Below are 25,230 nucleotides of genomic sequence, written 5' to 3' on the forward strand. Positions count from 1 at the left end.
TAATTGACAGAACTCTTTATAATAACTGGAATACATACAATGATCATTCCAGTAGGCATGCCAGGATCACTAAAATAAGCAGAAGAAAACTCAGTTGTTACTATGTTGGCCAAACTGATCAGTATTTTACCTAATTTTGGTAATATTTGCATTGGTAATATTAGCAATTACACTGCAAGGACAGCGTTTTATGATACAGTCCTTATATTCATTGACATCTCAAGTAAAGTAATGTTTGCAATAATACTTTCTTCCTAAATATTATACTTTCAGTAGTTGTTTTAAAATCTGTTGCAGTTTTTCCACAGTACCTCAAAGAATATTAAACAAAGAGGAAACACTACATTTTAATCAGCACTCTTGCTGCCAAGAAAGTGATTCGTGCCAAGTATTATCCCAGGGTGAACAGAAAAATAACTACGTGGGAAAGGAGCAAGTTTGAAAACTGCTATCCAGACTTAACCACAGCACTGTTTCAAGGGCATCATTAAAAGAAAGATCCCAAACTTTTTTGGAAGCACCTGAACTCCTGCCAATTTCAGAAAAGAAATCTGCCTTTCAGTTCTTGTAGGACAAGATTTGCTCGAGTGCTTTCTGTGCCGTTAAATCTTTCCCTTTGTGTATAATATGGATGATTTAGGAGGAGCTGTGTCAGTGCTGATTTATATATTGACAGCTAAGGATAATAAGATATGGACCAAAATACTGCTCCCCCTTTTACAGATTAACCTGCAGACTGCATTAGGCAAATTTGATGGCATTAAAAGATTTTACCAATTTGTCTCGAAACAATTTCTCTTTTGTGTTGTGTCAGGGGATAACATTTCATGCCATCACACTAATTTAAATGGCTTTGATAGATTGCTTCAGAGGTTAGAGAACTGTATTGGAGATATTATTTTGGCTCTTTAAAATAAAAAGCCTATTAGCTTAATTGTTAAATGTCTTTAATTAGTTAAAATGGAAAGCGCCTGAGAATTTTTTTTAATGCTTTGCAACACAAAACATTGCTCCAGAATGATTAACTGCAGTGGCTGGAAAATTATTGTTACTAGTAGACAAGTCATGTATTGTGGTGAGCATACAGAAAAAATAGGGCACAATCCAGGTTGAAGTTGTGTTCTGCAAGGTGAATGAGAGCACTATGCTCTTGTATGACTCCTATTAATTTCAGTGCATAGAAGAACTTGCATAGAATAACATCCTGCTGGATTGCATCCACAGTGTGTATGTTGCAAGTATATATGATCCTTGATGGTATTTGGCATCAGCAAAATTAGATGGATTTTTGACTTTTCAAAAATTGTATTGCATTGTAATCTTGCAGAAGTGATACACATTTGAAGATACCTCCCATACCATGGTTCTTTAGTACATGGAATGTTGGAATACTAGTTTGGTAGTCATCATTTGGACCCTCTGAGTTAAAGAATTATGTCAATTACACAGAAAATGGCTTGCTCATTCCCATGAGACATAAGAAAGATGGCATTTAGTATCCATCTTTTTCTGTTTTTTATTATTTATATAATGTACACTTTACAAACAAGAGAACAGGGTCCTGCAGGGTCCAACAGGTAGCTTGTGGAACCATAGAAGAAGGAAAAACTATTGAAAGGCAAGAAGATGGAAGTAGCAGGGAAATGGTATACATTCTGTTCAGTTGTACATACTAGATTTAGTTTCAGGAGGGATTAATACTAAGGCATTAAGCCACAGTTTTCACAAAAGAGGTGAGTTTTGAGAAGTGATGTGAAGGCATTGCAAAAGTTCTAGGTGTAGGGAACAATACGGGATAAATAGAATAGTTTTAAGGAAGCAGAACTTCAACTGGCTGAGAGTGGTGGACCTGAATGAGTAAAGGTCAAGAGCAGGACCATATTATTGACTCATATTTAGATCTCATGCTGTGGCTTAGACAGGCTGGGATAGTTGGATTTACATGGTCCTTTGGTCCATTTGTAACATGGGCTAGGCCAAGAAATGAATGTTTATAGTAGGCTAAAGGTACCACTTTGCTGGACATGCCCTAATCCATAAAACCAGTTATTGCAACAGTGTTTTTTCAGCATAAGCATATTTGCCAATGCAAACCACATCTTAATAAAGAGAAGTAAGATGAACCTGTACATCATTCTAAGTGTGCTTTGCTTGACAGTAGATCATATGGTTTTTGCAGGAAACTATTTGGAAGGAAAGAAATGTGTTTAGAATGACACCTTAAATCAGCGTAAATCAAATCATTTGACCTTAGTGTTGATGCAGCTAAGACTGTTAAATGAACTAAATCTGTGGTTTTCCTAAGCAGCAAGACTCCTAAGTTATTGCCACACAGTTAAAATGGTTAGGATGAAGCTACCCAGCTGCAGTTCACATTTATCTACTTGTGTATTCTATTAATTGTTTATGGGTTTATCACTTAGGCAGATGTATTTAAAGATTTAGATGCTCACCTGCATCCTTTTCTAAAACTCTACTTTCTTGAATTGGAATAGATCAAAAGATGAAAATTATTTAGAGAGAGAATATGTGTGCATGAGCAATTTTATTAAAATAAAAAATAAAATAGCAATGTAATCATAAAGGCCACCCATTTTTAGAACTGTAAACTTGCCACTCTAATCCAAAGCAAATTTCTGTGGAAAGAACTATTAAATAGGACTTGCTTAGAAATAAAAATTTAGGATTGCACTCTTTTGGATTTATTTATATATTACCTTTGCCAATATCATGCTTATTAGCTTTATGGAAATGGTGGTTTCAGTTATTTCAAACAGAGTTTGGGTCTGTTCTTCGTACAAAGGTGTATCAAACTGCCATCCCACAGCACACTCTGAATGAGGCAGTAAACAGTATGTTTTGAATTGGAGAAAGTAATAATCTTTAGGAAACAGAGTGTAAATTTTTCATATCTTAATACTTAAAGATTAATAATGTATGGGCAGCATCCTGAGTTTTATGGCTAGAATTTCAATGTTTCTTTATTACATCTTATCTGCATAGTATCATGAAGAATACAAACGATGCAGAAATCATATACTGAGGGTTGTTTTCCTGAACTAAAATATAAATTGCAGGGGGATTGGAAAATTTAACAGACACCATATATATGCCTAAGAATGTGGAATTCTGGATGAAAGCTGCCTTTGCAGAACTAAGGGTAGTCTCTCCTGCTCTTTCTTGCCAAGGATACTGAAATTAACATGCAGCTGGGCTTCTCTGATAAATGGATTCTGTTAGGTCACTGAGGGGATGCATGTGACATTAAGTGATTTACAGCCCTTTACCTTAATGAAATTGTTTCAGCGAGATGACGCTGAGAGCTTTTAATGGATAGCTTTTCTTGATGTAATGAAATTGCATTCCTTTGGCATTTAATATAAGGTGCAGTTATTATTTACTGGAGCTTTCCCAGGGCTGTTGTGTTTTTGCACACGCAGTTCGAAACAAAAAGAGATTTCAGTGGTGGCGTCAAGACCAGAATGGCGTGTGACATTCTTAAGCAGATGAGTGTATTTGAGGAGTACATTTCAGTTAGTGTGGCCTACCTTTCAAGCCTCAGCTCTTAAGAAGACTTTCTTATGCATAATGCTGCCAGCCTTCATCTCTTTCACACATTGCCTCCTAATCTTTTTAACAGGCAACTGGATTACAACCAGATCAGCTGTATTGAAGATGGGGCATTTAGGGCTCTCCGTGATCTGGAAGTGCTGTAAGTAATTGCTTCTCTGTCTTACTTCTTAAACATGAAAGTCTGAATGCAGGAGCTTATCTGGTAGCTGCAGCTTTGGTGTCAAAATGCTTGAATGAAATTATGTATTATAATAAATCCTCTTTGATTAGACTAATATTACTTTGGAAGATATTAAAAGCTTATGGAAAGAGTGGGTATATTTTCCATATTTAACAAGAACATCACATTCACCAGATGTAACCGTGTAAGGCGAAACAATTCCTTTGGTGTATGTGTGGGGAGGCCAGAAGTTAAAGGATTTTATGATTCAGTATATTCTTGTAAGCCCATTTTCCATTGTCCATATCCCACACAATGATGTACCACCTTTTAATTATAATCTTTTTTGTATTAAATGCAGGGCAAAGCCTTGAATACACTTTAGCAGGTTTCATAAAATGTATTTTGTAAGAGGAGGACATGGTAGTATTTTCAAGAGATGAGGCTTTCCATGTTGTTTTTTTACATTGATTTTGGTTCCTGAGCTCTTGTCTGCAAGCTATTCATTCTGAAATAGCCTTTCAGAAGTCAATAGGACTCTTAGAAATAACAGGTAAGTGAGCGAGGCGTTTGGATTGCCACACCAATAAGGCATTTCCTATTTGCACTGAATGATGGTGTGCACAATCTAGCACCCTGACACTTGCCTTGTTTCTTTGCTTTTCATTGTTAACAGATATGACAATATTGATACAATACATTGTTGCCACTAAAATGATAAATAAATAATATGAATAAAATGCCTTCCAATTTCCTGGAAAAATTGAATACTTAGCATGTAATGAAATATACTGGTAGGCCAAATTGTACATTCATTGGGAATATCTTTTCATGCATTTAAGCCTCAATCCTGTACACACTTGCCTGGGAGTAAGCCCCACTGAGTTATTTGTAAATAGAAAAAAAGTATTGCTCTGTATTGTTCTGTGTCAGTATATATTTATATAAATATGTACATGCTCTATTCATTGTTTAAATTTATTCTTTAAGAATTAGGAATGTTAACAGTAAATCAATCTGACAGAAGAGCAGTTTCCGTCTTAATTCACGTTTAGTTGGTAGATTCAAAATTGTACATTTCCAGTTTTGTTTTGTTTTTAAATATGAGGAACCTTTAAGATCAGATGGTGAGCACTAATGTGATCATTTTTTGGCAATTTAAGAAGTAATTTCTGTTTACTAGAATTCTAAAATGCGGGTAATGCTAATACTACTATTTTAAAATAATTCCATTACAGTTACTGATTTTTAATCAAAGTAGCATGTCAGTATAGATAGAATAATATATTAAAGTGAAAAATGACTTTTTAATGTTGAAATATTTGCATTATTCCAGTATGCAAATAATTCATATTCCATTAATATAGCTTTTACATTATTCCATCACAGTTTTCAAGGAATTCATCTGTAATGATCCTTCTGCAAAGATGTGTTAAGCAGCTTATTATAATTTCCTTGTTTCTATAAACTTTAATCTCATAATAGTCAATGGAAGTTATCCCACTGAAAATCTTACACAACAAAAATAAAGTAAGATAATTTCAATGTGCTTTCACAGGGCCCTGTTAAGTTCATGTATCATATATATTAAAGTAATCAAAAACTACATATACTCATGCCCATTTATGGTATTAAAAATTGTTGAATCAATTCACCATAAAACAGTATGGCACCACATAAAGAGATAATGACATATCATTACAGGAACAGCTTGATGTGGCTTAGAGATGGACATAGCTTTCTGCAAATAAAGAACAATTAAGATATAATTGTAAGGACACATGCAAGTTCTATTGTGTAGATTTTTTCCCTTTTGCTTTGTTATATGTTGCTCTGAAAAAGATGAAAAAACAAAACAAAGGACCACATTTTCAAGACTGCTAGCATCTTGAGGGCAGTCCCTTTAATATATAAGGATACATTTCTTTGGTGTTCTATATGACTAACTGTATTGTTAGTATGAATACAACATTATTCTTGCATTCTTTTGCTATATGTATGAATCCATAATAGGGTTTTTTCCATTCTAAATATGTGTAAACTTTACCTACAGTTCTCTCAATGTTTTACTGTAGAGTTAGTATATTCCTATCCCCCCCCCCAAAAAAAAAGTGGGGAAAGGGGGGAAATACTAACCATGAAAAGATGAATTGCAAGGTTTTTCAGGAATGCTTATGCTTGTGAATCCTGTGCCTGGTATTGTGGTTTCCATATCAGTTGTTTTAATTTTCTCCTCCCAGTGCTGGGTGACCTGTAAGTATGCAACTGGCACAGGATATTTTGGATTCCCAGATCTGAGGATGGAAACAGAGTGCTTATCTCAAACTTGGAAATCCATACTTCTTCCTTTCTCCCTCACCTTGGAGAGACCCACTCCAGCTGCCTGTCTAGGGGCTGGAACATGACCTTGGAGAGGGGTAAAGGGAAGATTCCAGGGAATAAGGAAGAGAGCAGTGAAGACTACAAAAGCCATGCTATAATATATCCTGTGCTCTGCAGCCTAATTTCTCTTTCCAAAGCATCTTTCTAGATGGGTGAAAGCAACCATCTGGCTAAAATACAGAGTGGGAGGAGTGGGGAGGTGGAGTTTGCCTCTGCTGCACCTCCCACTCTGCAATGGATGCTTGAGCCTCTTTCAGGGTCTTAGGAACATCAAGGGCACAACAAGGGATTGTATCTGTATTTGTTTATTTACTCTCTCTTCAGTTTCACTATTCAAGAAGGAGGTAGCTTATATGCAAGGAATATCTCAGCCATTACTGACCATTGTTTCAACTGTTATACTAACAATTTACAGAACAATCAGCACTAACATTTCTTAGAAATGCAGAACACTTCAGCCATTTTACTGGTTATTGAGAGTTTCAAGAACACATTGTTCCTTTTTACAAAATGTACTGAGAAGACAATTTTTGCATGCATAGTAATAAAGTAGTAAAGTTTTGATTTTCAAAGAGCATAAGGTTGCAATGTGATTCTCATTAGTTTGGAGACATTGATAAGTGCAAACCCAAATAATATTTGGAAATCATTCTCCATGTTCTTCGAATAAAAAAGATTATTGAGCAAAAGTGTTGGCAATGGCATAAACCCTCTCATCTTTCACTTGCGTCATGTTCACAGGCATCTAATATTAATTGACAAAAACTTCATGTTATTGAATTAAGTTTGCTATACACATCTCCATTCGAAGTGCAGACCAGCAGAAATAAGCACATAGTCCAGGTCTGGGAATGTCATTTATGCCTTTGCCTAGAGCACTGCAGGCATCTCTCTGTTCTGCTGTTATTAAGATTATAGTGATAGAAAGGATCAGAAGATTAACATGCCCAGACTTGCACGCCAAAGCCAAATTCTTCCTATAAAAGAAATTCTTCCGTTTCTTCTATATCATTGCCACCCTTCCACTGCCATACTGAAATACTTAATCATGCCACAAGCACAACAGATTAGTTGTGTCATGCCAAGGGTTTGCCTAGAAGAAGGATCCAGATGGCATATATGAATGATGTGAGCTGAACACAGCAGGAGAAGGATGACTCTTGTCAGGATCTCTGCTGGCCCCTATGATCTGGCAGAAAATTTATTCATGGATGCAAGCATAGCAGTCAGTTGAATAGGAACCAAATGCTAAGAAGCATGGCAGGCAGACAACCAAAGAAGCTAGATAAGACTTAGCACCCCCTTTTTTTTTCTTCATGGCATACACAACTAACATGGACTAATAAAATTGTTCATGAGCTACTCACTTCTTTGAATGTGTGCAAGGCTGTGGCAAACATGTATCCTTGATTTCATCTGATGTCATTCTGTCAGAATTATTATTCTTTGATGTCTTTAAAAGCTAGTTTTGTTTATATGCCATTTCTAGAATTAAAACACATTTTGCTATGTTACCTGAATCAGGCCTTTCAGATTGAACACCACACACTGAAAATGTGAATTTGACTATTTTAAGAGAGCATGTGAAACTGCCATTTTTATTATGAAGGAACAATAACATTCTAATTTAATGCAGTGGATTGGCATTCATTTTTGAGATGGTGTCATCATTCTAAAAGAATATAGGGTTATGTGGTTTTCTCCAGTGGAAAAGCTGGCTAGGCTGGAGACATTTTGTTGCTAGAATCAAAACCATTTCATTGCCGGAGTCAAAACCCAATGCTTTTCCACCCCACTGCCTATGTGGAGAAAGACTCTAACAGTACACTATTCAGACACCAGTTCCTATGTTCAACTGTTGCACCCTCTCATGCTTCCACCTGAATTGGACCATTGCTGCTGCATAGCAGGGCTAGCCCTGGAAAAAGGGGCTTTCTTCACTGGATTCATAGCATGGAATTTACCTTTCCCCCTCCAAACTATTCCTCATTTGTTCCTTTTGCTATTTCTATAGGCCATTGGTTATATGCCTTGCCACCTTGTGGTTTGTGAAATGGATATGTAGGAAAATGGAGCCTACACAGCTCTACTTCTTGTGCTTATCTGAATGTCTAACGTTGCCCAAACTTGGCTGCTGACTTCTCTTGTTCATGCTGGGTTTCCAGTCAAAACTGAGAGAGAAATCACCTTTTCTTTTTCTTCCACATTCGGTATAGTGAAAACAAGACAGGGATATTTCTCTTATTCTTGCTGGCCTTTTTGACAGCAAAATTCCTGCTGGACACATAGACAGGATTAGGAATATATGAATCTGTTCATTTCCGTTTCTCTTAGTTTCTCATTTTGTAGTCTTAAATGCAATTTGTATGGGTCTTTGAGAATTTGTCCGGTCTTAAGTTAGGTCTTTCCAAATGTTGAGGGTTTTTCTAAAGTTTGCATTAAAAAAAAATCAGACTGAGGAATTGTATACATTCCTCTTAAGAGAGGCATTTTTGCCTAGCATACACATTTTCGGCAAGCAATTTTTCAAATATACTGCATATTTAAACACTATTTCCCCTATTACTTGTGTTTTTGTATCTATGTTTTGATTGGAGAAAGGCAATGAATTTTGGCTTGCACAAGTAATTCTATAATGCAAAATTAGTTAAGTTCTCATTAACATGCAAATTAAATGAATTTCTCCCCTATCCCTATGCAGAATCAAGGTCTTGCCTCTGGCAAGTAGGTGAGTAAAAGTACCCTAGTTTTATGAATCACTTTCTGAAGGTTCCCTTGTAAAACTTTCTTGGAATATACTTGGGATGGGTGCAGAAGAGAAGAATCATACTACATTTTTAATTTTAAACTATACTTGAGGCGCATCCAAAATATTCGCCATGCAGCAAATAATCCCTACAGTGGAGTTTGCTGATTGCTGGGCCATTATCTTATGGCACAGGTAAAAGAACCACTACTTGTGATCAAGATATAAATATTTTGATTAGTGTTTTTAAAACACACACACGCGCACGCGCACATCCTTTAGTTCCAGGAATGTGGATAATGTAGTTCAACACCTATTTTAATCTGACTGTGTCAGTTTAGCTGAATTTTAACTATTTAGGCACTGTCTAAAGTCAGTATCAAACAAATCACTTATAAAGTGCATTTCACTTGAAAATTATCTTGATGTTTTCATTAAAGATTACAACTAGGTATGTGTGTTCAGGATTGTGAACATTGACCAGGATGCATACATGGACATGGACATATATTTGAATGTACCAGTATTCTAAATAATGCAGTACAAGATAGACACTATTGGGCGTATATTTAGACATCCTTTACTGTGCATTCAAGAAACACTAGCAATATATATTCTGGTTCTCAATCTGAGAAATTATTTCCATATGCAAGCCTGTTTATAACACATGCATAACTATATTTATTTACTTATTTAATTTCAGTACTGCCCAACAGCTGAAGCTCTCTGGATGGTTCACAACATCACATTCAAAATAGCAATAAAATACGTCATATTAAAACATTATTAAATTTACAATACAAAATTTAAAACCAAATTAAAACATATTTTATACGATCTTATAACTTGAAAAAATTCTTAAGACCTGTTTAATGTCATGTATGGGCCCTGAGGCAAGGTGCCAGAACACCCACAAGCAGGGTATACCTTCGATGGGAATTCAAGCTCAGACATTGAAGAAGAAATTGTTGTGGAGTCTCAGCAAGCTCCAGTATCAGATCAAAGTCAGAGAATGACTGGGGAGTCAGGAGAGGAGTTGTTGACAGCAATAACAGGACCACAGAAGTCAGGGGCTGGACAGGGCTCACAGCAGGAACTGAGCAGTCTGTCTGACAGAGGGGTCCCTCCTGGGACTCCTCAGAGGGGTGTTAGGGATGGCCCAACATTGGGTGAACACAGAGACATGTAACAATAAAGCCTTGTGAAAAGAAACTCAGGAGTAGCTTGCTTACTTAAGCGGAGAACTGTGCCTCACATTTAATACCTAGCAGGCCACAGTAGGGGGTGTGTGTGTGGGTGTGTGGAGGGGGTGTCTTCTCAGTTGTATCAGGCAAATTGACCTCAGTGGAACTTTCTTGAAGCTATTGCACTTACTATCCATCTTGGATCAAATAAAATATTGCATTTCTCCTTTCTCTCTCATGAACATTCCTACTTCAGAATAATTCTAGCAGTGAGCATTAATTCATGACCAGAATCTCTACCTGTTCCTAAATATAAGCTTATCTAGATATCAAGATTAGTGTTGATTGTCTTAACTTCTCTAGCACCTTTTGATAAAATAATTTAGGGATATTGTTGAATACCAATACCTAGTTATTTATTAATGATTATGGAAATTAGAAATGTGGGTATGGTCATTTATGCTTTAATTATCTTGATATTAGGTTACTGTAATGTACTCTGTGTGTGGCTGCCCGTAGAATACTTTTTCGAGGCTATTTCTGATTCAAAAACCAGCAGTGAGACTTCTGAACACTGCCATTTTAAAAAATATGTCATGCCATTATTATACTGTATTCAGTGGTTGCTATACCATTTCCGCTACAGTTCAGTTGCAAGTGTTCTTTAAAGCCCTAAATATCCCAGTACCAGATTATCTAAAGCAAGAGTAATGGATGATAGATCTACTGGTTTACAGATATCTGAGCGGTTTACAGATTTCTGGGGTGATTGGTAGGATGTTTTGACACAATTGTTTAACAAGAGCAAATAATACGTTTTTTTATAGTTTATTTCATTTTATTCTGGCTCCCCCTCCCTTTTACTTTGTTTAAACTGGGGTGGATTTTTGGTCTAAAACAGCCTTCTCCAACTTGGTGATCTTCAAAGGCATTTGGACTGCAACTCCAAGCATTCCCATCCAGCAGGACCATTGACTGGGAATTCTGGGTGTTGCAGTCCAACCTGTCTGGCAGACACAAGGTTGGAAAAGTCTGGTCTAAAAGGACTGTGAGTTCTGTTCTTGGGCTGAAAACAAAGCACTATTCAGAGATGGCAATTCTAAATATATGTTCTTTCCCCTGAACATTTGTATTTGGACTACTTGGGGCTCCCCAAGGTTCTAAAAAACCGTGTGGGTTCCATAAGCTGCAGTCAGTGCATTACTGATCTAGTGGGTAGTCTCCCCACAGATAAAACTAACCAACCCCTAATGTTAGGTAATGAAGATTGTTTGTGAGGCACAGTTGGTGGGGACATGTGAGAGGGTATTTCCTGTTATATCACCCAAAATGTAACTCTCTGTCTCAAAAGATATGTCTAGCTCCCTCCCCACCTTCCACCCATCAGCAATCAGGCATTTTAATTAGATATAAAGTTGGTTTGTCTAAGATTAGTTAATTTGAATTGCTTTTATTTTGGCTTTCCTGAATTGATGTTTTTCTTTTTTATACTTAATTTCTTAAAATTATGAGCTTTCATGAATGAGCCCATTTGATACATTGTGTCCAAATCTGAACCCCAGACTTGTTTTTCCTCTGATACACCATGGTTTCTGCCAGACATCCACAGCATCCCTGGGTTGCTCCTGCTGATCTCCTAAGGGGGCTTGAGAAACTTAGGGTCTAGTTCTCACTTAAACATGAAACTGAGTAGGCAGTTAGAACCAGTCACTGACTTTCACATCAACTTACTTTGTTGAAAAAAGAGGAGGAGATGCAGGGGGAAAGGCAGTATCATGTGCAACCTTGGGCTTTTTGATAGAAAGAGGTGATTTAAATTGTTGTCATCATTATTGTTATAGTTCATTGATATTCCACCTATTTTCTTCTTGTCAGGAACCCAAGGCAATTAACATAATCCTCCTCTACCTCATTTTTATCCTGAAATCAAAGCTTTGTGAGATAGATTTGGCTGAGAGGAAATGACCGGCCCAAATTCACCCAGTGAGCTTCATGGCCAAGTGGGGACTTGAACACAGATCTCTCAGGTCCCCAGTCTAGCATGGTGTAACCAGTGTAACCACCATGCCACACTGGTTCACACTCTAACCACCATACCACACATTACCATGCAATACATATACAAATATAAGTAGTTGTTCTTGACATGCCTGGAGTAGTGGAATTAATTATTTATCTGATCCTCAGAATTCTGAGAGAACTAAGCCTGTCCTTTGTACCTGTCCTTAATGTTTTACAGCACTCTCAACAATAACAACATCACTCGACTCTCAGTGGCAAGTTTCAACCATATGCCCAAACTCAGAACCTTGTAAGTAGTTGAAGACCATGTTTCATTTTTCTATTAGTTTTATGTTTTGGAGACTATATTATAGGATTGACTACTTGGTCATACCAAGATTCTCTGTTGTTGTGGTATAAGTCATCCCAAAAGGTTGTGCGCCTACTGATACACATGGAAGAATGGAGAGATAATAGCAGCATGATATACCTTTAGGAAAAGGTTTTGAATCTTAGGGGATTGTGGGTGTGGTGCCAGATCAAATATCCAGGAGAGGCCCTTTTAAGATTCTGTCACACTCAGTGGCCCATTTGTCTGTCATGTTGTAAGAACATTCTCCTTTGTTTTCCCCAAATTATGGAATGTCCTCCCTCAAGAACTACACTTAGTCCCTTATTTGGATGCTAAGATGTTTTTCTTCAAAATAAATATTTGGTGAAGTTTCAATTCCATCTTGCTATTGCTAGATGGAAGCCTCCAAAAATCCTACATTTTTCCAGACTGCTGCCAACAGCGTGGAAGGAATGCTGGAGACCTTCTGTTCCTCAAAAAAAAAAAAAAAAAAAAAAAGAAAAAAAAATCAGAAACTACATCTAGATGAGTCCCTGAGCTTATCTAGTTTAATTACCAACAGTGGATGGGGATGGGCAAAAGAGAGATCAGGATTATGTGGCTTTCTCCCTTCCTTTCCTGTCCATTGGCTGCCTCCTTTCAATTTGCACAAGTTGTCTAATGTTACTTTTGCATGTTTGGAAAGCATTCATCTTAATTTTTTTTGCCATATCAGTTGCAAGGGGTAAGGTTTTGAAGTTTGGATTCCTACTCTTCATGTCATATTAGTGTCAGAGAGGGGAAATACCTGAAATATCTTAAAGGTACTGTCCAAGGATCACAGAATTGTGCCATTAGTCTTTTAATGTTACTGTTCTTATTGTTTTAAGGTATTACTGACTGAAATGGTTAGATACCATTTTGGTGGATTTGTAGCAAATAAGGCAATATGTAAATGTTAATCAATAAGGCCATCAGAAATGCCATGCCTGTGTTTTAATTTGGCTCACCCTGAAGCATGTAGACATTCAGATCAATAGAAGTTTTAGAGAGGATGATTACTTTGGCTATTTTCTTTTAATCAAATGTTGATAATACCATGAACAAAACATTGGATTCTGTGGCATATTAAAATTCCGAATAGTTATCATTTACCTGAAAAAGTAGAAAGTTATTTTGAAGTTTTGAATAGGTCATTTTTATTTAAGATCTTAGTAGAATCTCTGACTGTCATTCAGGTATGATAAATGTAAAATCTTTACGCTTTTATTGCTGTAATTCTGGTAGGCCTAATTAAATTGAAATGGATCTTCTAAATTCTTTCCAGTAAAAACACAACTTCTTCCAATAGTGTTATAATTAAGGTTCTGTCAGGATTTACTTAAAGATCCGCATTTTTATAGGATTACTCTGGCATGTGAAGTATTCTTAAGACAGTTAAAAAGATTATTGGGCAAATTTTGGTTAGTGCTAATTAAAGTACCAATGTGTTTGGTATCTTATTTTTTAAAAATATATTAAGTAAAACTATTTTAGGATATTATCTAATGTACCTTGCTACTGTGTCTAAATACTGAGAAAATCAGGAGTAAGACTCATACAATTGTCCTCCTTACTTCCCCGCAGTGCAAGTACGTAATGAAAAGCATCCATCCAAGCCTTTCATAACATTTGTGGTCACAGGTGGAATGGGTCAGAGCTGCTACACTGTGGGCTGTTTTCCACAGGGGAAAACATTCAGGTGCCATATTAATACCCACATATTTTTGCCTGCAGAACAAATAGCAACTGGATGGGAGCAGGGATTTCTGTCAAGAAAACATCAGACACATCTGTCTCTGTGCAGTTTCCACTGTCCTGTTTAGTTTGAACCCACGTTTCCCCATATAAAAGGGGATGTATATTATTCAAAAAAAAAAAGAATTGCTTTATATATTAATGTCTTCTGTCTTTAATTTTAGGAAAGCATTAAGACCCAGATGAAGTCATTCACATAAATTTAGTTGATCTATTTGTCTAGTGTGCTATTTCAGGCAAAAAGTTTTTTACAACTGGCCAAGGAACCATTCATTTTGCTGAGGTTCTTGCCAAGACAGAGGTGACTTAACGCCTTCACTCACTGTCATTTAGAGCACAGTCCTGTGGCCACTAGACAGAGTCCAGATGACTAGACTTATTGAGAGCCAACCTTGGACACTTGAGTCAGAGCTGAGACTCCAACTTCAGCATGCCCTGCCACCACCCTTGCAGCTGGTATGGAAAGATCTGGATCTGCTGAATGTCCAAAGTCATAACAGTATCTTGGAGATGGGCTTTGGGGGGCATGGAGAGGATAAGGATGAGAGTAGACCAGCTCTGCAACATATGGAGTAAAATAATGATGCTTCAGCCTCTTCTCCTTGTGTTCTGAGGCAAACATTTAGATGTCTGCAATCAGTCATTTAAGTTTTTTGCAAGGTGTGAGAACATACTCCTTCCACCCACCACAGGATGCCTATAATCCTCTAAACTTGGAGGATTGTACTGCACTTCCTATCTTTTAATTTCAAGCATTATTTTAAGTTTGAGTCCCTAAGACCCAACTCATTCTGTGATTAAACTGAACAAGATGGAAGAGAAAATAAGTGTGAATTGTCTCATTTAGCACAAAATTGAAAACATGTTCCTTGAGAAGAAGTTTAAGCAGTAGCAAGCAGTTACTGTGATGATTAGTAGCCATTCAAAATATTCATATCTTCAAAAGATATTGTTCCTAGAATCTGGGACAACAATTCTTTTATCAGGACTTTTTCTTTCATGTTGTACATTTATTTTACAGTGTTGAGTTTATGATAGAATGGTTACTTACAAACTTTGGGGAAAGGGATGTGGAAGGTGGATGTGTTGGTACTAGTCTTATAACAAAGCAGGCTAGCAATTCCCCAGACAGGTACTCCTTCCAAGGCCGCTATATTCCTTCAGATCAGCAATCCATCTCCCATGGGGGCTGTTACCCTTCTTCAGATCCCATATAGTTAACTTTGCTCCACCCATTACTAGGATCTTTAAAGGAAGCTTCTTTGTGTTATCCTGCACTCCTAATCTTACGTACAGCTGAATAATGAAGCTTTCTTAGTTTGAAAGGCCTGACAAGATTCTGGAGGCTACAGGATAACTGGTCTATTTCTTCAGCAGGAGAGAAAACCCACTGAATTAAAGAAATAAATTAAAGGTGTCCATGCCAGACAGAAGAGGGAAGTTTTCAGATTCTCCAGTTTCCAGAAAAAAAATTAAAGTACAGTTTCTTAAATTATGATGGTTATGGAAGTGATGGAGCTCTGGGACTGACACTGATATCTGATACCTAGGAAAATGTGTACAGTACTCTTCTTACTACTATTCCTACAATTATTACTATTCTTTCTCAGTGCCTTCACCTTGTTTCATGCTAGTATAGAGCCAAACTAAAGGAGTCAGTATTTTCTCTTGCAAATACTTCTGTGTTTTTCAGGGGAGAGGTCCATTTAGTGGGGGAAAGATTAGCAAATCTAAGATTAAATGTAAAACTTGTGCAGCCTTATTTACTTATGTAAGTAGTTTTGGTGTCATAAATGTTTTCTTAAAAGATTTATTTATTTAATGAACCACACAAGTTTCTACTTCCTTAATATACCATCTTACGCATTTTTATTTAGTAGTTAAGGGGTTTTTCTCCCAGCTAAGTGTACATAGCATAGTAGATGAGGATTGTGATAATTTTCCATTCAAAGTATGCCTTGTATTGCTTGCAACATACTGACTTAGACATTTATGGTTCTGTTTTTTGTTCAGCCGGCTTCATTCCAACAACCTTTACTGTGATTGCCATCTGGCTTGGTTATCTGATTGGCTACGCCAGCGTCCTCGGGTTGGCCTGTATACTCAGTGCATGGGTCCATCACACCTAAGGGGTCACAATGTAGCTGAAGTTCAGAAAAGAGAATTCATCTGTAGTGGTAAGAACATTATTAAAGCAGAATTACATTGCTATAGTGCATGAGAGGTATGGTTTGAAAAAGAAAAGCATGGGTAACACAAGCTTCACTAACAGTGCACAAAATATGTGTTCAGTCCACCCACATGGATATGTTCCTGTCCTCTGTTTATGGAAATACAGATAGCATGACTGAAAGCAGAGGTAAGAGAAACCTACCTCCAATATCTTTATCCAACCTTTCCTTTCTCCAGTTTACATGCCCTCCAGAGCATGGGTAACTTGCCCTCGGTGGGGATATTGGAGGTGCAAAAAGGTCTCCCATTTCCCATAACAAGCAGTTGCAACCTTTGTACCTGAGGAGGAAGGGGTGAAAACAGCTCAACAGGTAACCCGTCCAGTGAGCACTACACCCATGCTGCGAATGGGTTGATATGGTGTCTAATGGCAAATAACTAGTGTCATCACATTTCCCATACTTTACTATGTGGGTGTGCCTTTTTTGAGGGGAAGCCTGTGGCCAGTGGAGGTGAGAGCACAAGGTGATTTACTGTATTTTTATTATTGTTACATTTTATGTATATCCTGCCTTTTTTTTCCTCTTGTGAAGAACCCAAGGTAATTTACATAGCTGCATTTTATCCTCATAGTAATCACCAGCCTGTGAGATAGGTTGAGCCCAGAGGTGTTTTTATGTAAAATAATTGGATCTTTGAAATTTACACAAAGTTTATCCTCTGTGCTTTCATAACCTATTGTGAAGAAAATCAGATTGGATGGAATATATATTGCACGTTTTAGCATGTCTGTGGCATTTTTGTTTGCTTGTAATGAAATAATAACTAATGATATATTACTAACATTTTCTCTCTTTTTCTCTATTCCTATCCCGTAGATGAGGAAGAAGGCAAGTTCATTTAAATATAGCAACCAGTTAATTAAATTATTAGTAACATTGCTACATAACTCTGCCCCAAAGCTTGTGTAACTTCTCATTTACCTACAAAATGCTATACTGAAAAAGGTCTGTGGAAGTGCAGAAATTGCTCAAGAATACTACTGCTCCTGTTAATAGCAATTAGTGTTCTTCATGGTTTCTGTGAAATCCTACATATGGGTTCTGTGACTGCTTAGAGCTATATGGAACCTTCTTGATCTAGACAGGAAGGTTGGTAGGAAGCCCACTCCCAGCCATTAGGACATGCACTCATTTCCTTCCTGACCACAGATTAACCACATCCAGAAACTTTTTCTGTGTGCTCTCTTGAAAAATATAAACAGTGGTGGTAAGGAGCTATACATTGGCAAGTGTAAATTATTTCATTAATATACATTCTGAAGTAGGGTTCCTATGAAAGTTGTATCATGTTAGTCAAGAGCTTGATATACTATGGTGGAATCTGGTTTACCTCAACCCTGGTTTCATCTATAGACGTGATTCACCCATAATACTAACCCATGGTTTAGTTAACTAGCTACACTAACAAACCATGGTTTGTTAGCTATAAGCAAACCAGAAAGGGAACCCATAGGTTCTTGTTGGGTTGTAAACTCTGGGTTCTTTAAACCATGGACTGTTATTATGTATGTACCCTGAATTAAGGGCCATTCATGGGTTGTTTCATGAGGCTACAGAGACCACAGGCTATTGGGTGAAAGAAAATAAAACAAGCCACTGTACATGCCAGTACTACAGTGCTTCAAAGGAGGAAAGGATGAAGAAAACAACCCATAGATTAAGGCCAATTTTTTCCCAATTATCTGTCACACAGAAAAATCCTTGGTAGAGAAAAGGGGAAAAAAGGGATTAGCGTTGTGTGAAAATTGTCAAAGTAGCTTCTTCTGTTTAGTCAAAGTAACTTTTATTTTATATTAAGACATTTTGAAATGTATATTCAGGAGTTGGGGAGGGTAAGTGAAAACATTGATTTCTGCAGTCTGTACAGTGTTGAAATGAGTTAGGCTTTTCATTAATAACATTCTTGCAGTTTTAGAAGTAGCAATTTGTTACTGTTTCCAGGTCATCAGTCTTTTATGGCTCCCTCCTGCAGCGTCTTGCACTGCCCCGCTGCATGTACCTGTAGTAACAACATTGTGGACTGCCGAGGGAAAGGCCTTACTGAAATTCCCACCAATCTTCCAGAAACCATAACAGAAATGTACGTAACAGGATTTCCCCTCTACGTTTACTTAATTCACTTTCTTTCAGTTCTTTAAATATTTATGATCAATATTAAATACTGCGATGAGGCAGAATATATAGAAATACAACATACCTTTCTATTACAATTTGCTGTGAATAAAGTTAATTGTATTTGGTATAATCTTGCATTGGCTGTGTAGATAAACATAACCTACCATACAATTAAACTGTTGGTAGAACCTGCTTGAGGCAAACATGAGTGTTAATAGTGATTCCTGGTTATGTTTTGTTTTGTTTATTTTTTGGTCTTTGCAAAGTTGCTGTAGAACTAGGTTTATCAATGAGCAGAGGGGCAAGGAAAGTGTCCTTTGCCAGGCTCAGTAAAGAGGCATGGAATGATTTATCTGAAGGCACCAATATGCTTATTAAATGGTTTTATTTAGTATATGTTTTTCTCTGGCCTCTCTGTAGCCAGGCAGGTACAATATTCTAGAATTAATGATACTGAGTTTGGACATGATAACAAGCCATAGTTTGGAAAGTTTAGCCCTACTTTTGGGCAGTGCTTTTCTAATACTTACTTAACAGGTCTTTGTTCTCTGTGTGAGCTGAGGTTCACGATCAGTACAGCATTCCATTGCAGCTCCCAATTTAGTACGCATGTTTTCTTTTAGTCCACTTCATAGAGTAATAGCAAAGACACCTTAATTTTTTGCCAGCACTTTCCTTGGCAAAATGTTTACTCCTTATTTTTACCCCTCATTTTGCTTTTGCTTTTGGTTTTAATTTCATTTTGTTTTCCAGTGAAGTGTTAGCTAGTTCTTTCTGTGGATTGCCCTTTCTTTATAGTTTCTGTAACACATGGTGCCTGAAAGCAAGTGCACTGAAAGACTTACCAGAAATGTGGTACTTAAATGGCAGAGGATGACGTTCGGCTTCCTTGTTAAAATAAAGTTGTCTTCTAAATGAAGATAATTCATTATGATGTAACTCTATAATGGCAGTGTTTGTCTCTTTAATGATAATATGCAATTGGAGGTGTTTGTGTCATTACCAGTCATTCCTTTCAGCTACTGTTTGACAGAACAGTTTGTTTGGATATTAAAAACTAGTCAAGCTGTAGGACAATGTTTACAGATTCCCAGATATAGACACTGTTAGCCAAACTTATTTTACAAGTAGGCAACAAATATCTGGAACATCACTTTGGAACAACATTTCAAAAAAACATGTTGATGATGACAACTAGACATTGAGGATAGAATAGGATTTCAAAGAAATGATTTTCTAGGAAACATGATAAACGATATTTTGTGCATGCAAATGCTTTGGTGTACATTTGTTGAGAGGATATGATGTACTTCTGTACAGTAGTCCAAAGATTTCCCCAAATATATGCAATATTTAAGATATCTTTCTTCCTCAAAAGGTAGACATATACTAAATATGGCAAGAAATGTGTCGACATCTGTCAGAATGTTTTAGATTCAGGAGGTGCAGTGATTCCCTTCTGCAAGATTTGTTTTGCTTTTTGACATTTGATTTGGCATTTAAACTAAAAGCAGATGTGAAATATGCTAAGATGTGCTGTCATTTTTATTGTCGTGCGCTATCACCACCTGTATTGATCACATTACCTATATTTGTTTTCTGTGTTACAGAAGTTTGATTTCTTTTTGCAAATGATAAAAAGGAAGGCCATAAGCAGGGTCCTCCAGCAGCCGCTATGCATTAATGCAAGATAGTTAAGATCCTGTGCATGCCTAACAGCAAAGTAGAAACCAAAACTATACCACTGAAAGCAGGGTGTTACTTAGCGATGCTGGCAGACACTCTAATGGCACGCATGGCAACATCACCAGAGCCTACCAATTCCAGTGTTCCGTACCACATGCACTGAAGACATACTAATGGTGGAATGCATCCATGACATCATCCTACACAGGAATAATACACATCCCTTCCACACACACCAATGCACAGTTAGGCAGTGAAGCAACTGTATAGCACTTGCACAAACCCTCTCCATGGTGCTGTGGAAAGGAGGGCCATGACAGTTACAGAGAGACATAAGCGCCAGGATTTATTTCCCACAAGTGTTTGAGTTCTCTGGAGGTGCACACAGCAACAGCCGGATAACACTTCATTTGTGTTATCATTTGCCAGATACATCCAGCCAGCAAAGGAAGGGTGTGATTTCTTATATATTTTGGAAGGTGTAAGTCCTACAGGACAACAGCTGGACTCCCTCAGCTGGTTTTGGTTATAGATTTTGCTTAGGGTTGGCTTTGTACTGTAATGGGGAAAATCCTTGCCTTTTCTCACTCCTACCTGTGCTAGGAGTCATCCAGATAGCCCACCTATTAGATGGTGGGAGCATTTCTTGCACGTGCACTTACTTTGTGGGAAATGCTACTACTATTTCTTGAATAGAAGACAAATATTTACCCAATACAGTTTCATTGCAGTGCAAAGAGATAAATGGAATGCTTTGAGGCAAGGTATCCTGCCTCTTTGTTCTTGCATTTCCAACAGCAGAGGTGAAGTTGATGTTCCTGTTGGGTTTGAAATCTGAATTTCTGTGAAGAGTTCTGAAAAAAAAGTGGTAAGACCCACTGATTCAGATTTGGAATACATGCAGAGGGCAAGAGGGCAGGAAAGTCTTGTTGCATCAGCAGAAGTCCCATTGCACCAGTGCAAGCCCATTCATGCAACATTGGATCCAACTTATTGTACACTGCTGCAGTTTCATCCAGTGGTTAAAGTGCTGGACTGTGATCTGAGAGATCCAGATTTTAGGTTCACTCAGCCAAAGCCCACGGGGTGACTTTGGGCCAGTCATTATCTCTCATCCTAACCTACCTCACAGGGCTGTTTTGAGGACAGGGTTAAGAGAAGAGATTTATGTAAGCTGCCTTCAGTTTCTTAAAGAAAAAAGTCAGGATATTAAATAAATAAATATGTCCTGTCACTCCTGCTCTGACAGATATTATATAGAGTCAAAGGGTGTTATACATCCTTGGGGTGCATAAGCTGAAAAGTATCCAAAAATGTCAAGCGAAAATCATAGTCAGACCCATACTAGTATCAGTGGTTAACATGGTATCCAGCCAAATTTATGAAAATTAGGTTATCCATATGATGTTTAAGAATGAGCCAACAAGGGCTCCCTGCAGGCCAAAATGTAATTGATCCTTAACCACTCAAAACAGTGCTACTAAGCATTTAGATGAGCCCTCAGTTATATTCAAGTGGAATTTTCTCACGCACAGTCACTCAAGCTACTTTCTCTGTCTTTTCATGGTCTCTGAGAGCAGGGGAATCCATTTGGTTCTAGACAGTGGAAGAGGTGTCTGCAAGTGATTGTGCTGACTCCCTGAGTCATTTCCATATTCCTGAGAGTGATGCGGCTTTGGCAGGAGCACCAGCCATGCCAACAAGAAATACTTCAGGGCTGTTAGAAATCCTTGTAGATTTTGGAGAGAACGATTGAAAGCGATTCCATATGTTGCTGAGTTTGAGACCCTGTAAGTCTAAATTCCATGTGATGAAGATCTGACTGTGACAAAGGAAGTCTTTAATGTTCTTCCATATTCAGATCACTTTCAAAACAGCAAAATCTTCATGGTTCAGGTAGCTGCATGGCTAGGGCCAGATATGAAACCAATTTTGGGAGAGGAAGATGTACAGAGAGTTTTGTTAAGATAATTATCTTGAGGGTTTTCAACACCAATATAATGCCACAGCTAGTGGCAGTGTGCCAAGCAAAAACTACAAGCACCCAGAGTTTGGGGACTATCCAACAGGGGGCCTGTTCAGGGAGACTGAATTCCTATAGAACACAGTGGTTGCTGTTCCTTGTTCACTGATACTCAACTAATGCTGAACCAGGAAAGCAGGTGGGCCAAAAAAGGGCCCAAACAGCCACCCTCAGAATGTTTGTTAGGGTTTCATACATACTGTGTCATATCTGGTGCTTCAAAAAAAATCTTCTGGTCACATTATCAGTTGAAAAAGTACTACTACTACTAGTAGTAGTAATCAACAACCATCTATCAAATAGGGTGACTTTACACAATTGCAAATGTGCCACTCACTGTTGGTTTTAGATTATGGGCAACATGTAATTTCTAGTATTACAGCATTGCTATTACATATTTTACAAATATGGGGCCTAAATGCCTGTAGGATTCTTCCAATTCTGAGCTGCTAGGCTTGGAAAACCACACTAACCTTATAGCTGGAAATCTGTGCTCAGATACTCCTCCCAACCCCTCTGTGGGTGGTGTGGCTGCTTTCCAGGGTTGTAAGAGCAACCTCAGTGAAGGCTGTTTTGAAGTGTTCCATGGGGTGGGGAGGGTGGAGACTGACACTACCAAGATATAACATATCCGGACCTCTTTCACAGCACTGCACTTAGATGGCTGAAATCAGCTAAATGCTTTGTAGAATGAGAGGAGCATGGAGGTGACCTTCATCTCTGCAGTTATTCTGCCCTCCATAATACTCCCATAATTCTGTGCATTTGAAGGGTTACGATCATCATCTTTCTAGGATTGCACCCTAAGTATATACTCTCTCGTCATGCTCAGACTGCTTCCTTTTGAGGTTTAGATTTTCAGCTCCCTTTCCCCTCCGCACGGGTGAGGGATCTTTCAAAATGATCTGCCCCTGGAGGCTAATGGATCCTGATGGTTTCCAGTGAGCTCTGGGGGAGTTTTCAGCTGGTATGGCTGATCCTGTCAAAGTCCAGGTTGCTCTGTAGCATAAGGAGATGGTTGGGGCAGTTGACAAGATCATACCCAGGCACCGTCTTCCTTTGAGCAGAGCCTGGCCAGTATCTTGGTATACACCTGAGTTGAGAGCATGAGGGGACTTATTAAATTTACTATCTGTTTTTAGATTGGACTGTTGGTTTCTTGCTGGTTTATTGTTTTATTGGTTACTGTTACTGGTTATATTGTGCTTATTTTTCCTTCTGTTTCCTATTTATATGGTTGTATTTATACTGTATTTTAATTTTACTGTGTTTTGTGGTTTGTTTGTTATTGTTATATATTTTTATCTTTATATTAAATATATTTATATTGCACCGTGAGCCATCCAGAAAGCCTTTGGCTATGGGGCGACATACAAACGTTATGGATGGATGGATGGTTAGATAGATAATAAAGATGGCTAGAGTGCAGCTGGAGTAAAACTCATGCTGATTTCAATTGAAAATGGGATAAAGTTCACTATCAGGACTACTCCATAGCAGTGAGGGTGGCAAAGAAGTAGTTCTTTTCTACCAGCATTGTGTCTTCTCATTGTAATTCAGCAGAGCTTTTCCAAGTGGTTCATGACCTACTACAATCTGGGCTAGAGAAATAGATTGTGAAACCCTCGGTAGCTCACTGTGATGAATTTGCAAAGCACTTTGAAGATAAGTCACTCAGATTTGTCATGAATTGAACACCATCATTAACACAGTTCCATTAACAGAGGTAACAGAACACTGTCTGGTCCAGTATTACTGGATGAGCTTCAGCTGTTGAGACCTGAGAATTTGGACAAGTTGCTTGGTCAAGTCTGGCCCACCATCTGTACATTTGACCCTTGCCTGCTGTGGCTTAGTTATTTATCATGCTCTCTGGGCAGCCATTACAATAAAATTAGAATTAAGGAAGGGATTTCCGCCTGGATCCAGGAGCCTGTAAATGCCTTCTTGAGAGAGGGAATGTTGCCAGCCTCTGTAAAAAGGGATGTAATTAAGCAACTGCTGAGAAAGTCTAACTTGGACTCAGAGGATGTTAACAGTTATAGTCCTGTGGCCAACATTCTGTTCCTGGGCAAGATGCTTGAGCAGGTGGTGCCTGAACAACTCTAAGCACTCTTGGATGAAACAGACAATCCAGATCCATTTCAATTGGGCTGTAGGCCTGGTTTTGGAACAGAAACTGCCTTGGTTGCCCTGAGGGATGACCTTTGCTGGGAGAAGGACAGGGGAAAGTGCAACCCTGTTGATTCTCCTGACCTCTCAGCAGTTTTTGAATAGCATCAACCATGGTATCCTTCTGGATAGGCTGGCTTGGTTAGGAGTAGGAGTGGTTCTGTTCCTGCTTGATGGGCTGATTCCAGAAGGTGGTGCTGGTGAATTATTGTTCTGCAGCATGGTAGTTTTGCCATGGGGTATGACAGGGATCTTTTTGTGCTGTTCAGCGTCAACATGATACCTGTGGGAGAGGATATTGGGAGAAGTGCCATCAATATGCAGATGACACTCAGCTCTACCTCTTTTTCATTAAACTCAGGTGAGGCCGTGGCTGCTCTGGTGATGACCTATAAAGCCCTAAACGGCTTGGGTCCTGGTTACCTGAAGGAGCGCTTACATCCATATTTGCCCAGTCGCCCCGAGATCGGTGGGAGAGGCCCTTCTCCGGGAGCCCTCCGTGAGAGAAATTAGGAGGGTGGCTACTCGGAGAAGGGCTTTCTCAGCGGTGGCGCCTAAGTTGTGGAATGCGCTCCCCAGAGAGGTCCGCCTGGCGCCATCGTTATTTGTTTTTCGGCGCCAGGCTAAGACCTTTTTATTTAAGCAACATTTTAAATGCTAAATACAATTGAATTTTATCTGGCCAGGGCGGCTTATTTTATAATGTGTGTTTTAATTAAGATTATTTTATATGGATATTTTAACTTATTGTTTTATCTATGTTGTAAGCCGCCCCGAGGCTTCGGCGAATGGGGCGGCATAAAAATGTTTTAATAAATAAATAAAT

The 25,230-nt window shown here is 38.2% G+C and overlaps 1 protein-coding gene across 4 annotated transcripts in view; it reads left to right on the forward strand.

Moving 5' to 3' along the window:
* Positions 1-25,230, forward strand: part of SLIT2 (slit guidance ligand 2) — a 314,805-nt gene that overhangs the window by 200,832 nt on the left and 88,743 nt on the right. For 3 of the 4 annotated variants that reach the window (XM_044417691.1, XM_044417692.1, XM_044417693.1), the window contains exons 6-9: positions 3,641-3,712; positions 12,285-12,356; positions 16,188-16,351; positions 18,350-18,488. In XM_044417691.1, coding sequence (XP_044273626.1) covers positions 3,641-3,712; positions 12,285-12,356; positions 16,188-16,351; positions 18,350-18,488 — 447 coding nt within the window. The remainder of the gene's footprint in view (positions 1-3,640; positions 3,713-12,284; positions 12,357-16,187; positions 16,352-18,349; positions 18,489-25,230) is intronic. The other variant, XM_044417694.1, reaches the window with a different exon arrangement.

Source organism: Varanus komodoensis, unplaced genomic scaffold (assembly GCF_004798865.1).
Source record: "Varanus komodoensis strain SLA01 unplaced genomic scaffold, ASM479886v1 scaffold9, whole genome shotgun sequence".
Classification (NCBI taxonomy): domain Eukaryota; kingdom Metazoa; phylum Chordata; class Lepidosauria; order Squamata; family Varanidae; genus Varanus; species Varanus komodoensis.